General features: G+C 42.1%; 1 protein-coding gene across 2 annotated transcripts; it reads right to left on the bottom strand.

Moving 5' to 3' along the window:
• Positions 1-1,598: 1,598 nt before the first annotated feature.
• On the bottom strand, positions 1,599-13,163 carry ATOX1 (antioxidant 1 copper chaperone). Of its 2 annotated transcripts, none has more exons than XM_060240287.1 (4): positions 13,036-13,163; positions 6,691-6,766; positions 4,767-4,937; positions 1,599-1,848 (listed from the first exon to the last, which is right to left on the bottom strand). In XM_060240287.1, exons 1-3 carry the CDS (start codon positions 13,039-13,041, stop codon positions 4,813-4,815), a joined length of 207 nt encoding a protein of 68 aa, XP_060096270.1. In that variant the 5' UTR covers positions 13,042-13,163; the 3' UTR covers positions 1,599-1,848; positions 4,767-4,812. The 2 variants fall into 2 exon arrangements, with proteins under 2 accessions (XP_060096270.1, XP_060096269.1); XM_060240286.1 differs by having other exon boundaries at positions 1,599-2,279; positions 13,036-13,129.
• Between the last annotated feature and the right edge of the window lie 3,129 nt (positions 13,164-16,292).

The raw sequence follows: 16,292 nt of genomic DNA, 5'->3' as shown, positions 1-16,292 counted from the left end.
TTATATATTGTTTAATACTGTTTTCAGTTATGAAAAGCTGAGTGGTGAAGGGTTGAGAATGTGTTTGTAAAATTCACAAAGTATTAAAAGTTATTTGTGATAACTGTAATTTGAATTGGGTAGAGGGATAATGAACTGGGGAAAGATTTATGCTGAAGTAACTAAACTAATTAAAAACCTAAAATGGAAAAAGTCTCTAGGTATAGATGCCTTTTCAGTGGAATGCTTGAAGATGGCCCCTAGATGGTGGGCTCAAGTGCTTGTACCAGTCTTCACCTAATAAAGAGTTATCCCAGCAGTATGGAAAAAAATAGTTGATTGTTTTTTGTTATTCAGTTGCACAGTTGAGTCCGACTCTTTGCAACCCCATGGAAAAAGTAATGCCAGGCCCTCCTGTCTTCCACCATCCTCTGACATCTGCTCAAATTTGTGTTTGTTATATCAGTAACGCTGTCCAGCCATCTCATCTTTTGCCGTCCCCTTCTTCTTTTGCCTTCTGTCTTTCCCAGCATCAGGATCTTCTCCAGTGAGTGCTCCCTTCTCATTTAGTGGCCAAAGTATTTGAGCTTCAACTTCAGCATCTGACCTTCCAGGGAACAGTCAGGTTGATTTCCCATAGGACTGACTGATTTGATCTTCTTGCAGTCCAAGGGACTCTCAAAATTCTTCTCCAGCACCACGTCTCAAAAGCATCTATTCTTCTGTGCTTGGCCTTCCTTGTTCCCTTATATTTAAAAGATGAGAAAACTAATCCTAACAACTATAGACCTATCAGCCTGTTGGCAGTTATTGGCAAACTGTATGCATCCTATCTCAAGGGAAAATTACAATACTGGATGGAAAACGAAAAAAAAAATACTTGGTACCAAACTGGGGAAAAGGAGGCAATGAGACTTGTTCTTTCATCTAATTCATCTCTCTGTACTTCTTTCAAGTCATCTACCTGATAATGGGTATAAATGCGATACAAAAATATTTCCACAAAACAGCAACATGCATCCCTTGAGACCTATGAAACAAATTAATCTGGATGTCCAGAGATGGTCTAGCTACAGTGTAGAAGACATATACTACACTTTCTGCTTGGTGTATTCACACTTTCTGAAGGTGTATTACCATTTGCCATTTAGTAACCAAATAATTTGGTGCGCACATAATGCGATTTGCAAGAACACAAAGCCTCTGTGCTCATGTCTGAATGGCCTACTGTACTAATAGGACATTCCTCTTAGCACCAGCAGACAACTGAGCCCTACTGAAACACTTTAAGAAATGGAAGGAGCCAATCGTATTACCACAATATGTTATTTTTTGTTGTTCAGTGAAGGTGCTCAGAGTAGTATATATTGGACTCTCTCATGTTTTAAATCCATGTTTTAAATCCACTCTCATGTTTTAAACTAGGTCTCATTTGGAGCAGGAGCTCACAGGAGTGGAGCGCCAGAACCTCTAAATGTTATTGTGCTCTTTCGTTCTTACTCACACCCAATACTTGTTTCTGGGCTCCATTGTTCAAACCTCCTGTGAGAATTTTGCTGAACTTTAAGATTTGACAAACTTTCTAAAGGACTGAAAGAAAAACACCAAGAGCCATAATGTTTACTTGAAAATAGAAGCAGCTCCTTGTTTTATTACAAGGCTCTAAAAGAAGAATACATAAACGCTACATTTGTAGGAGGAGATTTGGACAGATATGGTTAAAATGTATTTTAGTCCTTCCCCCACAAAGCATCATGCCTTCCCACCCTTCCTCTCTTCTCCAGCATCTGGCAGGGCAACTGTGGTCAAAGGAAGGAGACTGACAGAAGTGTAAACAGCTGTCTTCATACTGAAGCCATCTTAGGGATGCTGCAAAAATGAATGAGAGCAAATAGCATTAGACAAGATCACCACCTGCTGGTTGAATCTAGAAGGAATATTAGCTTTACGTATCAAACATACAAGGCCAAACCAATGAATTGCAAGTGATTCTTCAGGTCCACCATCTATTGAAGATTTGCACAACTTGTGCCCCTCTCCCCAAACTGAATCCAACCCACCAATCATATAAAATGACTTTTCAGATGCTCGATAACTCTCCACCCCCTAAAAAAATCCTGCAGTTCCTGGCAGACAAAAACAGAAGGCTTATTAAGTCTCTGGAGGGCTGCTGTACACAGCAGGTGGGCTGTAATGTGGCAATCACAAGATTTGTAGATCTGATGGCATTATATGGCTGAAGTTATGCTGGACTGCTTCATCAGGCTGCACACAGGTCCTCTCTCTAAACAAGTTCTGATCTAGAAAAGTAAAGAATGGAGACAAAAACCTTCACTGTTCTAAAGAATGTTCAAATCTAACTTCCCTGTTGTCAAGAACTAAGCACTGATACAACCCTTCCTGCCCTCCTTCTCACAATCTGCCTAATTTCACAGAATCAGCATTGCTGTCAGATGGCCATCTAGCCTTTGCTTAAAAATCTCCAAAGGAGAGCCCACCACCTCCAGAGGAAGCCTGTTCCACTGAAGAACCACTCTAACTGTCAGGATGTTCTCTCTAATGTTTAGTCGAAAACAACCCACTGGTTCTGGTCTGACCTTCTGGGGCAACAGAAAACAACTGCATCATTCTCTATATGTCAGCCTTTCAAGTATTTGAAGATGGTGATCATATCACCTCTCAGTCATCTGCTCTCCAGATTAAACATACCCAGGTCCTTCAACCTTTCCTCATAGGCTTCAGTCTTCAGACCCCTCACCATCTTCATTGCCCTCCTCTGGACACTTTCCAGCTTGTCTATATCCCTTTTAAATTGTAGGACCCAAAACTGAATACAGTACTCTAGGTGAGGTCTAACCAGAGCAGAGTAAAGCAATACCATCTATTTGTGTGATCTGGACACTATACTTCAGTTGATACAGCTCAAAATCTCATTTGCCTTTTTAGCAGCTGCATCACACTGCTGACTAATGTTCAGTGTATGGTCCACTAAAACCCTTGATCCTTTTTGACCATACTACTGCCAAGACAATCTCCTTAACCCTATCATTATGCATTTGTTTTTTCCTATCTGAACTGTACATTTATCCCTGTTAAAATTGATTTTATTTGTTTTAGCCCAGTTTTCCAGCCTGTCAATATCATCCTGTATCCTGACTGTCTTTTACTGTATTTGCTACCCCTCCCAATTTAGTATCATCCGCAAATTTAATAAGCATTCTCTCTATTCCTTCATCCAAAGAATTTATAAAGATATTAAACAAAACTGTTCTTGAGGCACTCCACTTGTCACTCCTCTCTAAGAGGATGAGGAACCTCTCCAGAGTCTCATGCAGGGGTCTTTTGCATTACCTACTACCCAATGCTTATTTCACTAAAGGTGGTGAGGACTGAACCATGGACCTTACGCTTGCAAAAGAGATGCTCTACTTCTAAACCACAACTCCTTCCCTAGTCAAAGCACCACTATACCACACCAACTGTTTATTTTTCCACCAGTGAAGCCCCAAAGCAGTCAGCACTTTTGCCCAAACTCTAGCTCTGTAGAGATATTCATTCTTGAAGAGCAAGATCTGTAAGAACCTTGAGAATCTCTCCTGACACTGGAATAAAGAAAAATGCCACAGAGGCCCCTGACAGCCGAGATGTGCAAAGTTACTGCAGCTGTGGATTGTGTTGCTATATTTGATATTTCCAGGTAGTCCCTAAAGCACGACAGAAATCTCCAAGGCCATTTTCACTGGGTTCTCTCTAATGTTTAGTCGAAAACAACCCACTGGTTCTGGTCTGACCTTCTGGGGCAACAGAAAACAACTGCATCATTCTCTATATTTGAAGTATTTGAAGATGGTGATCATATCACCTCTCAGTCATCTGCTCTCCAGATTAAACATACCCAGGTCCTTCAACCTTTCCTCATAGGCTTCAGTCTTCAGACCCCTCACCATCTTCATTGCCCTCCTCTGGACACTTTCCAGCTTGTCTATATTCCTTTTAAATTGTAGGACCCAAAACTGAATACAGTACTCTAGGTGAGGTCTAACCAGAGCAGAGTAAAGCAATACCATCTATTTGTGATCTGGACACTATACTTCAGTTGATACAGCTCAAAATCTGTTGTCGATACCTCAACAATACTGCTGCTAGATTTCTGAAAAAGGTATATTGCTACAGGCTTCTGCATGTATACACTTGGTTGGGATAAATGGGTGTGTCATGCACAGTTCTACAGCCTGACCCTTCAGCTGGTTCTATACATTCCCTTTTATACAAAGATTTAGTTTTGCTGAGTGGCTTGTTCAGGAGGAGCTAAGCTGTTCCCACTCCTTTCCCACCAACCAGCTGTTTCATTTTTTTCCTGAAGCGTACAGAACCACATGCTATGGGAAATGCCTGGTGGCCACAAAACCTTGCATCTTATGCTCTCTGCTGGTAGCACACAGTAGAAGAATACGTCCTCACACTCCTTCCACTTTAGCCAACAAAAATGATGACATCACATCATATACTTTATTGCATATTAAGGGACAGGAGATGAAGGCTGCTGTTTTCAGATAATACATGAACACATAAAGCTAACATACTGAGTCAAACCACTGGTCCATCGAAATCAGTACTGCCTGCTCAGGGTCTCAGGTAGAGGTCTGTCACATCACTTACTACCTGATCCTTTTTTACCTGGAGATGCTGGAGACTGAACCAGGGACCTGTGTGCCAAGCGGATGCTCTACCACCGAGCCATGACCCTTGCACTTTTGGTGTTTCTTAGAAAATACCTGGCCACCAACCTGTCCTTCAGCACAGCAGCCCCACTAGACAAGTCATCCTATGCAGTTACTTGTCTCCGAGGTAGGAGGCATCTTTCCCAGTTTTCTTCAGTGTCTCCAGCAAGGTATCAATGGTATGCTCTGATTCAATAGTCACTTTCTTGTTGGGTAGATCAATATCAAACTGCAACGCTAGATAAAGAAATAACAATATGTAAGTGTCATAGGGAGAATCTGACAGCACATTCCCTCTCCATTGTTCCTGCTCCCAATTCTTGATGGAGTGCTGATTTGAGTTTAATAGGGATGGAATGCTGGATTGCTGCTTCCTCTGTGAGGAAATGAACCCTGTTTCCACAAAGCAGGAATACCAAACTTCCTGTTAGGAGGTAGGTAGGGAGGAAGGCATCCACCTGAAATCCAAGGGATTTGGATCTGGATGCTCCCTAGTTGAAACAGGACTGTCTGCAGCTGTACCTTCCCTGAAACATGAACACATCATGTTATCTCCCTGCACAGATGCAAGGGATTCTGGTGAATACTTTCTGAATGGCTTGGGCTCTTCTGTAGTGCCTTTGCAGATGTCGCAGGCCACTTATAATTGCTTTGCCACTCAGTTAGAACTGGTAGGCACAGCAATTTACAAAATGAAATGGATCTATAACAGAAATGTGCAATGAAAACCATACCACTTCTGTGTATACAATGGAGCAGAGCTGAGATGAGTAAGGCACTTTCAGTTCACAAATCAAGTACTTGAGAGCATTCAAAATGTGAACCTGAACCATGATATTATTGAGGGCCTCTTAAGGAAGGCATGCTCTTGCTTTGCAGGAAGCCAAAAGAGTAAGCCAAATGCCATTTGCTCAGCAACACTCTAAGGCCTAAGGGAGTTATCCTGTGTTTGGGCTGCACTGCTTCATAGTGTAAGTGAGGGTTCATATGACTGAATGCTCCTCCATACAAACAGAGCCTTTCCTGACATGTTAGCCTTGTGATAAACACTACTGCTATTACAGGCTTTTGACATAGAAGGCACCTCCATCTAAGAAACTGCATAAAATCCTTGTATCTGCCACATCAGGCAATCAAAGAACACTATGCAATTCCCCTGTATGCAGACAACAAAGCTTCACAATAGGGCACTTCAGGCAATAATAGTTTCACAGTGTGTGGTACAGATTACCAGACGGAGAAACAACTTCCCTAAGGAACCTCTAATATGTAAAATGTCATGTGGTGAAGATTTCCTTCTGTGTTTTGCAACAACTATTTTGCTCCCCCCAAGAACAGAAGAAAAAAAGTAAATTCCCAGTAAGATACTAAAGGCAGGATCAGGTTCAGATCACCTCCAGCAGAAGTTTCTGGACTTTTAGGGAATTCTTAGTGACTTAACTGAGTGTTTGGGTCAAGCCTCTGAACACAGTGTAGTTCAATGGACTTTTTTTTTTAGCCCAGAAGAGAAAGTTCTGTTCCCTCAAGTCAACCACCCTCTTACCAGTGATTAGCTACAGACCAAAAGATTTCCATCAGAAAGAAGGCAGTCTTCAAAAAGTTGCTTGGCTACTTTAGCTATAGCTCAGAAGGAAATAAAGGCTACCTTGGAAATAACATTCTTTAAAGTAGGTGTGTTAATCTCTTTAAAAGTGGATGTGTTGATCTCTCAAATTATGTAATTAAAAAAGATATATAAGTATGAATATACTGCAGAATAAATATCAGTTTTAACATGAGACCCAAATTTCAAAAGGACACCATTCAGTATTTCTTTGGAATAACAGGGAGCTGTGGCTGATACAGTCATTCGAGTATATTTCAAAAGGGATTCCATGTCCTGCTGCTCCAGCAAGAGGATATTTGTCTTCTCTTAAAATTCAAGGACGAACACTAATTCAAGGATGAACATTAATGTTAGAGCCAGCAGAATTTACTGGGCACCACTCACCTCCCAGCTTGTTGAGGACACGGGTTACAGCATTGGAGCATCCTTCACAGGTCATGTCTACAAAGAACTCATGTTTCTGAAATAATTAGAAAAAAAGATTGGAGAGGTCACTGGAATAGATCTGGATTATGGAGCAATTCTGTGACCATGACTACATTCAGCCATCCTGTTTAACCATAGTTAAATCAAAGTGTGCATACACACCTATTTCCTGCCTTCTTCTCTCCTGCGTGGCATGCAATGAAGAAATGGTGGCTTAAAACCATCCTCAGTTATCCATAACATCCCAGTGCAAGCATGTGGCTGAACCAGTGGCTGAATTTCTTTTCACTGTGTGTGTTAAGTGCCATCAACACACATAGTGAAAGTAAAACCAATTCTCATTCAGTTACATACCTGCATTGGCACATCATGAATAACTGATGATAGCTTTAAGCCACCTTTTCTTCATTGCACTAACTAGATCCTACACCAGGCCCTGGTCAAGAACCCCAGTTTGTTGCAGGGCAACTGGGTAAGCCACGCACAAGATTTGCACATCATGGGTAGCCTTCATCATGCTGTATGCAAGAAGAGAGAGGGAAAAGGGAGGATGAATCCAAGTTGTCAGCTGTGTTGGTCTGAAGTAGTAGAACAAAAAAGGAGTCAAGTTGTACCTTTAAGAGCAACTTAGTTTTATTTAGAACGTAAGCTTTTGTGTGCTCTCTAAGCACACTTCATCAGACAAAGAATACAGTACAGTGAAAAGGGAGGAGTTAGGCAAGCGTATGCAAGCCTGGAAAAAGCTGGGTTTGTGCACACTTTTATTTAAATACCATTTAAGGGGACATCTGAATGCAACCAACAACTTGTCTTTATTATAACTACATGATGTCTGAGCTTTTTTTTAAAAAAAACCCATAAACAAGCTTTATTGAGTTAGAATAATGAAAAAAATATATAAATATATCTAAGCTCGATCCACACCATTTGGTCCCTTGTTAAGGCTTGTACAAAGAACTTTCAGTTCAGGACAATCAAAGTAGCTCCAAACCTATGGTTCATAGAGCCTGTGTGTATTAATATTTATTACATTTATACCCTGCCTTTCTTTCACCACTGAATTCAAGTTTGCTGAGTAAAGTTGTCATCTCTACCCCTACCTCTGGGAATCTAATGTAGAGTGACTTTTAAAAAAATAGCTGTTGAGAGTGAGCAGTAAGTTTTTAAAATAATATTTTGTCCACTAAAATGATGGCTTGTCTTTTTCTTCAGTCAGGACAGATTAATTTAATGATCAAAGAAAAAATTGAATCACTGGTTCAGGCTTTCTAATAGTATTTCATATATTTCATAAACCATGGCGTCCGCTAGTTAATATAATCACTATATCATTTAAATTTACAGCTAAATGGGGCTTCCTTTTTTGTATTTTGTGTGCATGTGTGTATGCGTCTCTGCCTGGAGGTCATGGCTGACTCCTGGCAATCCCTAGTGGGGCTGGGAGATAAGGACGTTCAGAGAGGTGGCATGCTGCCTGCCTTTGTGTCCCAGCCCTGGTATTCTTTGGAGGTCTCCCATCCAAGTACTTGCCAGGGTTGACCCTGCTTAGCTTCTGAGGTCTGATGAGATCAAGCTTGACTGGCCTATCCAGATCAAGGCTAGCTAAATGTAGTGAGTGAGTAGTGTAGTAGTAGTAAAATTATTGCATAAAGCCTTTGGCCATTACAATTACAGCAACATACAAGTTAAAAGCACTCAAAGACTCTAAAATGAGAACTAGTTTGGTGTAGTGGTTAAGTGTCTGGGAGAACTGGGTTTGATTCCCCACTCCTCTACTTACACCTGCTGATGTGAATTTGGATCAGCCACAAGTTCTCTAAAGGCTGTTCTGCTCAAGAGCATTTCTGTGAGAGAGCTCTCTCAGCCCCACCTACCTCACAGGGTGTCTGTAATGGGGAGGGGAAGGGAAAAGAGATTTGTAAGCCACTCTGAGACTCCTTTGGCAAGCTAAATGGGGCTTTTGAGCTATCCAGGGGTGAAGATTTCTTTCCAGTTTTGCTTTGCTGCTTTCTTTTTCACCTTGGATCATTCTCTTGCGCAATTCTTTGTTTTTTCTACTCTCGCACTCAATAGAAAACTACTGGCGATCCAAAGTTTTTGCTCAATGCAGCCAATATGTTTTTGTGTATGCATTTTGTCACTTTGAAGACAACTGAAATTTCCAGTAGCAAAGATTGGTAGTTAGTTACGCCCTCATCACTTTACTTGCATAACTGTGCTTGCTGGTCTATAGAGAACAAACATTTGTAATTTGAGACTGAACCAACTATAGAGCTCAAGAAGTAAAAAGAGCATGATAATAGCTGCATACAAGATCCTTTGGAGTGAACATAATTGGCAACAATCCTCATGGTATTACAAAATCTCTTACATCCAGGGGCTATGATGGTCCTGGCCTCGAAGCCCGTAACAAAAAGATCCTATATAATCTAGGTTTTTCTTAACATTTTAAGGGATTATAAGGATAAATTTAGCAAGCTTATATAGAGTTTAATCAGCACATCATTAAAAAACGGGAAAATTGACTTTAAAAAGATTTTTTAAAGGTTATATTCCGGTTTTATCCACTATACTTTCAGCTTGCTTATAAGCAGTTTCTGCATTTAAAAGTTGATTATCCTCTCACAGTTCACAATACAAACCCAGTAAACATCCAGTAAAAAGATGCTCCCTTCACCTATGTGATGCTTACAGGTTATTTCTGAGCATTGCCACAATCAATGAATAATTACAATAGTCACTAGACATTAGGGAACATGACACCAGTTGGTGTCTCCAATCACTATGGGGTGATACCTTTGCCAGGAGAAATGTTAACAAGAATTCATTCATTGCATCAGAAAAGATAATGGTACTGTCTCCTTTCACTATGAGAATAAGTCTATCCCTAGATGATAAGAGATGTGGCAACACTTATATCTTTAGTAAACAGGGCAGTCTTGAGAGAATTACAAATCTCTGGGGCTTCTTGTTTCCAGATATTGTGGTGACAAAAAGCGAAAGAGGCAACAGCTGCCAAGCTTTGACTAACCGGTTTTTCCTGATACTACTGAAGATGCACTGGGGTGAGACTGAAGATGGCCAGGAATCCAAGCCACATCAATCTACCTTAAGACGTAAGCCTGAATGTCATGAGAGGCCAAACTCCTGGGATCTTTGGGAGGAATCAAAGCAATCCCCCTTCACCAGGCATAGAAGAAGAAGAAGATATTGGATTTATATCCCGCCCTCCACTCCGAAGAGTCTCAGAGCGGCTCACAATCTCCTTTATCTTCCTCCCCCACAACAGACACCCTGTGAGGTGGGTGGGGCTGGAGAGGGCTCTCACAGAAGCTGCCCTTTCAAGGACAACCTCTGCCAGAGCTATGGCTGACCCAAGGCCATGCAAGCAGGTGCAAGTGGAGTGGGGAATCAAACCCGGTTCTCCCAGATAAGAGTCCGCACACTTAACCACTACACCAAACTGGCTCTCCCCATACAAAGGGGGGGGGGGGATTCAAAGAACTAGTTCATTCCTGTGATGAGCCTGAGGAAAAAAGTGTGAACTCGAGATCTCTTCTGGTTTACCATTTAAAGGTCTTGGAAGCAAGACCCTTTCTATACATATGAAAACTTAGGGCAAAATGGTTGAGCTTTTCTGGGAATGAAGGTATGATGAGGAAGATTATATACCCCTTAGAGCACCTGGTCAAGATTAGGCACCCAAAAAGTAACACAGATGTTCTTCTATTATTTATTTACTTAATTCCATTTATATCCTGCCCTCCCCGCTAAAACGGGCCTATAATACCCTCTCAGGGGTAAATTCCAAAAGTGAACCTGTGAACACTGAACACAGTGCTGGGGCTGATATCCATTCTTGCAGTTGATCACCTGTGAGTGGAATAACAGTATACTGTGTTGACATGGTACTCAAATTATCATGGCAGTTATTCTGCAATAATCACAAAAGTCCATGCTGAAAGACTGAACCCATAGGGGGTGTTTCTTCACACAGCACCTTCAAGCAAGCAAGAACTTTTCAGTTCTCTCATGCCCTTAGATCACTGCAGAGAAGGCTTTTTTCTGTAATGGTCCTTGAGTAATGGAATCTTCTAAAATCAGCCACATTCTGAACAGCAGTCCTTTTAAATAGGCTCTGCAGTCACATTTTTTCATACTGGCTTTTTTGCTGCTGCTGCTTTTTTGGCAGATTCGAAGGGCAACTGTGCAACTTCTTGTCCTTTCAGTTTTGGTTGCTGTGACGTATTATGCAACATGTTTTCTGCCTCGAGGATTTTGTACTGATAGGCAGGCTAGCATTTTGCTAAATGAATGCATTAGTAAATCTGAAAGAAAACCTCATTGTTGTAGCTTCTGTTTCTCTTGGAATAACAAAATGAACATACGTTAGAGAAGATAATAGGCTATTTTTAACTTGCATCCATTTGTTTCTATCCCGATCGTCACCCTAGTCCCGGCTTGCTTGATAATATTTTCAGGATATCCATGTTGTTTAAATTGCATACTCAGCTCTCTGCTTTCTCTATCATAGTCAGTTGAGATGTCCTGTTCCTTTTAATATGCAAGAACTGACCAAAAGGTAAACTGTTTCTAAGGTGAGGTGGATGAAAAGAGGAATAATGCAAATAATTATTCTTATCCACCTGTTTCTTAAAATTCCGAATGGCCTAAGAATTCTGAGTGGTCGTATACACTATTGTATCCAAAAATGTTATAGAATCCCAATCCTGTTGACATTAAAATTTTATGCTGCTATGGCAAGAATTCATCCATCTCACAAAGTCTCCCAATAAATCAGCCCTATATAACCATCCTCCAATCTGCATCAAGAAGTTTCTGACCTTATTCAGCACTGTGGTATTGTGCAATCTGATATATTATTGTTTTTTTATATGAATATATTATAAATTAAGAATCTATAAAGGTTTTCATTGTCACTGCAGTTTTATTGTATACAGTTGCTTCGTTTGTTTCAGTCTCTTGGAATAACAGCTTGTTTTGAACAATCCTGCTTTTAATTTACTTTCATTTTACCCAAGGTACGACCACTATAAAACCAGTTCTTAAGTTAACATACGTGTTCTGACAGGAATGCCATTAACAGCACATATACATCCAGCGCTTTGCCATCTGCACTGGCTTCCAGTTGAGTACCAGGTTAAGTTCAAGGTGTTGGTTATGATCTTCAAAGCCCTATGTAGTCTGGGACCAACATACCTTTAGGACGGTCTCTCCTGAAGAGCATTATGCTCAATGGATCAAGATCTGCTGGTGGTCCCTGGCCCCAGAGATGTCCACCTAGCTTCAACCAGAGTCAGGGCCTTCATGGTCCTGGTGCTGACTTGGTGGAACACCCTCCCTGCTGACATCTGGACCCTGTGGGATTTAAGGCAATTCTGCAGGGCCTGTGATATGGAGATGTTCTGCCAGGCCTATGGTTGAGGCGGCAGAGATCCAGTCAATATGGCCTCCCCTACCCAACACTGCTTCCACTGCTGTACCACTGTTATGCGTAATTCCATACTGTCTTTTGTCCATCCTATCAGCAGCAATTGACATCTAACCATTACCACACAAATGTCTGGAACAGATAAAGATAGAGTGATCTGAAGATGCCATCAATTGTTATTATTTTCTGTTATTGTTAACTGCTGTTTTACTGTTGTTAATCTATTAATGATTGGCTGTGAAGTTTTAAATATCATACTGTGTCTTATTGCTTGTTGCTGTGTTTTATTGCAACCTGCCCTGAGCCTGCTTGTGGGGTATGGCCGACCAGAAGCTCAATATAATAAAATAAATAAAATATTTAGTTGTCTGGGGCATTGTCCTCTCAAGATATAAAGTTTGACCAAGGCAGGCTCTGCCTGTGTGACAAAGCTGGACTAAATTTTTGGCAAGAGAATTAAAACCTTGGCCAAGCTGCAAGAACAGGATCCATCCTAGGTCGTTTAAACCTGATCCAAAGCCCTAGTGTCAATTCTGAAAACAATTCTGAAGTGACTGGGTCAAGGCCACATCTGGAAGCCAGTGGCACATCACAGATGATCCACTTTTCCCCGTGGAGTGGCAGACTCCAGGGAGGCACTGTGGGCAGAGGGCCCCTCAATTCTGATAAACGGGGATCTCCAAAGGCATCCTCAACGGAAAGAAACGATAGACGGGAAATCACGGAGCTGGCAGCTGCAGCCACAGAGCTCGCAAACGAAGCGCTCCCTTCTGCCCAACCTCCCCTTCCTCAAAGGAAACGCCACCCCTAGCCCACCTCCGCCTCGGATGCGAGCGTGTGAAGTCACCCACCGGCATGGCTGCTCCGGAAAGCTTCGAAGCCTTTCTGGCTGCTATTCAGCTGCAAGATCAGCTCCTCTTTCAGATCACCGCAAAATGAGAGGCACCCCGCCCGCCTACCTCCCGCTGGCCCCGGCTACTCCTCCCCCTTCCCGCCTTCGCCGGTTGTGTGGCTGCCAGGAGGGTGGGGGAAACTCCGCGTCACGTCTTGCGCTTTGGGGCCACTAGAGGGAGACCCGAGTAAAGTCTGCCGGGCAACAAATCCAACAAAGCCACGGCTCTAGCGCAAACTAATAGCTACCAAGAAAGCGGTGCAAACCTGGCTGGCATCTTTCAGGTGCCCAGAGGGAGACTGTTCCAGCCTTCGGGCACGCTGATACAGACCTCCAAGCTGCCAGCGATAAGATTTCCAGCGAGAAAGTGCTGCATGAGAATTTATCAGCACATTCGCTTCCATTTAGTTCAGATTTAACTGGGACTGTGGTTGGCTTCTGTCTCACTGGCAGGGGTTAAATTAGCTCAGCACAGCTCGAATTAGCTCCCAGTGGTTGCTGCTATTGTGAAACAGGCACGCCACTCTTCTCTTATGTGCGTGCGACTGTGTAGAAAGGTAGGCCTACTGCACTTAATAGCCTTTGACCCCCACGGTTTATATTTTACTCCAGGCAGCAGAAAGTACAGACAGCTCTCAGTGGAGGATAATAACTCTGTCCATTTGAAGATTCGGGCTTCCATCTGTAAAAGTTTACGCCACAGTAACATCGGCTAGTCATTAAGGTGGCACAACTCTTATTGATTAAGAGTCAAAAACTATAAGATGCTGCATACCTTCTCACTTTAAACTGCTGCGATGGCCAGTTCAGATTGAAACCACTTCGGGGAGGAGGAGCGATTTAATCTACTATTCGTATTTGTTTAGGGGTATACATACAAATTTGGGGCTCAGACGTTACCTTTACTTTTAAAAGGCCCAGAAATCTGAGTTTAGATTTCGCTGCATCAATCTAGTTTGTCCTGTTGAGGGACAAACACTCCCACTGTACAGTTATTTGGATATTTTTAAATTATGTGTTGTAAACTGCTTTGTACCATGGATAAAGGAAGAGTATAAATGTCTAAAAAAATGTGCCCAATGGTGGGACACATACTGGAACAGCAAGCAACCCTTGCATCTCCTTTAGATCATCTTTGTGGGAAAGATGTCATCCACAGAGTGCTTAGTCATAACCTGTATTCTCTTACTAAACTGGTTTAAGAAGGCCCAGATTAGAAATCCTATTTGGTTTCATTAAATTTACTATACACACACACAAATTTAAGATGTAGCAAGGGGCACAGTTGATCTTCAGAGGCCAAGAGCAAGGGTGTCAAATCTCTGTCTCCTGGGCCAGAACTGCCTGCCCAAGGATTTAATCAGACCTGCAGGGCTCTTTTCTACCCCCCCCCCCCCCGCTCCTGTCCTCACTCTTTGAAGCTCCTAGGCTGCCGAATTTCCCAGCTCCTTCCTCCTTGTCTTTGCAGGCTGAAGCAGGAAGCAATTTTAGGCTTGCAGAACTGCAAAGAAATGTGGAATGGATTTTCCATTAAGGACTCTGTGCTCAGATAGACTAATCTGGGCACAGGGACCTTAATGGAATATCCATTTTGTATTTTCCTTGTAGCTTTGTTTGTGCTGCAATGTACTTTAATGGAGTGGAGATCAGTTTCATTTTTCAGTGTTTATATGGCCAGTTAGAAGCTGTTCCTTGCTGGAGTTGTGTGACCTTGCAAATAAAGGGTTGATACTCTGAGCCAACATGTTCTCTGCTGAATGGACCTTAGAACTGGTGCTTAGTGAGTACTCTAACCTGGGAACCCAAAGCCAAAAAGAGATATTACACTGAAGAGCCATTGCCAATCTGAGTAGACCTGGGGCAGGGGGAGAAGCTTGCAATGCCCAGCCATTTCATATTTTCCTAAGCCCAGAGCATTTTATATTTTTGGTTTGTTTGTTTATTTCTTTGGCTTATATCTCACCCTCCCCACAAGCAGGCTCAGGGCGGCTTACAGTTCATAAAAGTCACATAAAAACCAGTAGCGATATAAACCTCAATCATAAAAAATATAAAAATACAGAATAAATAAAAACATAAACAGTGTTGTGTGCTATTTTTCGTTTTTGTCATGATCCTTGTATTTCTTGATGTTTTATTTTAAAAATTGCATTGCCAAATCCCACTATTTCCCCATGTTTCCATTTTAAACTAAACATCACAAGAGTTTTAAGCATGTTTTTATTTTAAGTAAAATATAATATCTTTGTGTTTCTCTGTATCCTTTATAAAGTTTGTATCTCCACTATCTGGCATTACATTTTATTATAAGCATGGCTTGGCCCCACAGAGTCCCATTTATGTCAGATCTGGCCCTCATAACAAATGAGATTGACACCCCCGTATAATAGAATGGCTCAGGAAAGAACTTTAATAAAGGAGCACAATCAGATCTCCCTCCCTCCCTTCCTCCCTCTTTCTTAGATTTATATTCCACCCTCCCTGCCAAGGCAGACTTAGGGCGGCTTGCAGGCCAGATGGCAGTGTAAAACATTAAACATAACATAGTATAATAACATAAAAGAACAACATAAAAGCATAAAAATAAAAATACATTTGGTGCCATCTTACAATTATATAAATAAATAACTAGGTGAGATCCAGGGGTATCTTCATGGTCACAATTTACATCCCATCTAGGCAGTGTTTTCCACAGGTGCTTTAAAGATAATAATCAGCACCTTGTAGCAAATCTGGTATGCAACAGGCAACCAGGGCAGCACTTTCAATCCAGGTTGTATATGCTCCCACATGGAGAGCCCCAGCAGCAGTCGAGCTGCCGCATTCTGCACCAACTGTAGCTTCCAGATCTGAGATGGCAGCCCCATGTAGAGAGCATCACAGTAGTTCAATCTTGAGGTGACTATAGCATGGATCACCGTTGCCAGGTTGTCGCGCTTGAGGAAGGGGACCAGCTGCCTTATCTGCCGAAGATGGAGGGGGCACCAAAGGATGCTAATTAATGAAGCATAAAGAAGAGTGCTGGGGGGGGGGCGGTGTTGAGGGACCAGGAGAGTGCGTCTGGCAGATTTGGGAGGGGCACTGCCCCATGTCCCCACCTAGTTATGGCCTTGAGCACAGTTTGGATCTTCATAGGTGTCACTCACTCTGGATGAGGTTGCAATCCCTTTGAAGAAACAGGTCCATAGGCTGGTAGTGCTCTTGGACCCAGGCCTT

This window comes from Heteronotia binoei, chromosome 5 (assembly GCF_032191835.1).
Source record: "Heteronotia binoei isolate CCM8104 ecotype False Entrance Well chromosome 5, APGP_CSIRO_Hbin_v1, whole genome shotgun sequence".
NCBI lineage: Eukaryota > Metazoa > Chordata > Lepidosauria > Squamata > Gekkonidae > Heteronotia > Heteronotia binoei.
Note: the sequence above shows the minus strand (reverse complement) of the source record. Positions and strands in the feature narration are given on the sequence as shown.

Coding starts and splice junctions, on each gene's coding strand:
- ATOX1 (XM_060240287.1), bottom strand. Junction 4,938..6,690: donor TGTCCTCAACAAGCTGGGAG/GTGAGTGGTGCC, acceptor TTCTTTATCTAG/CGTTGCAGTTTGATATTGAT.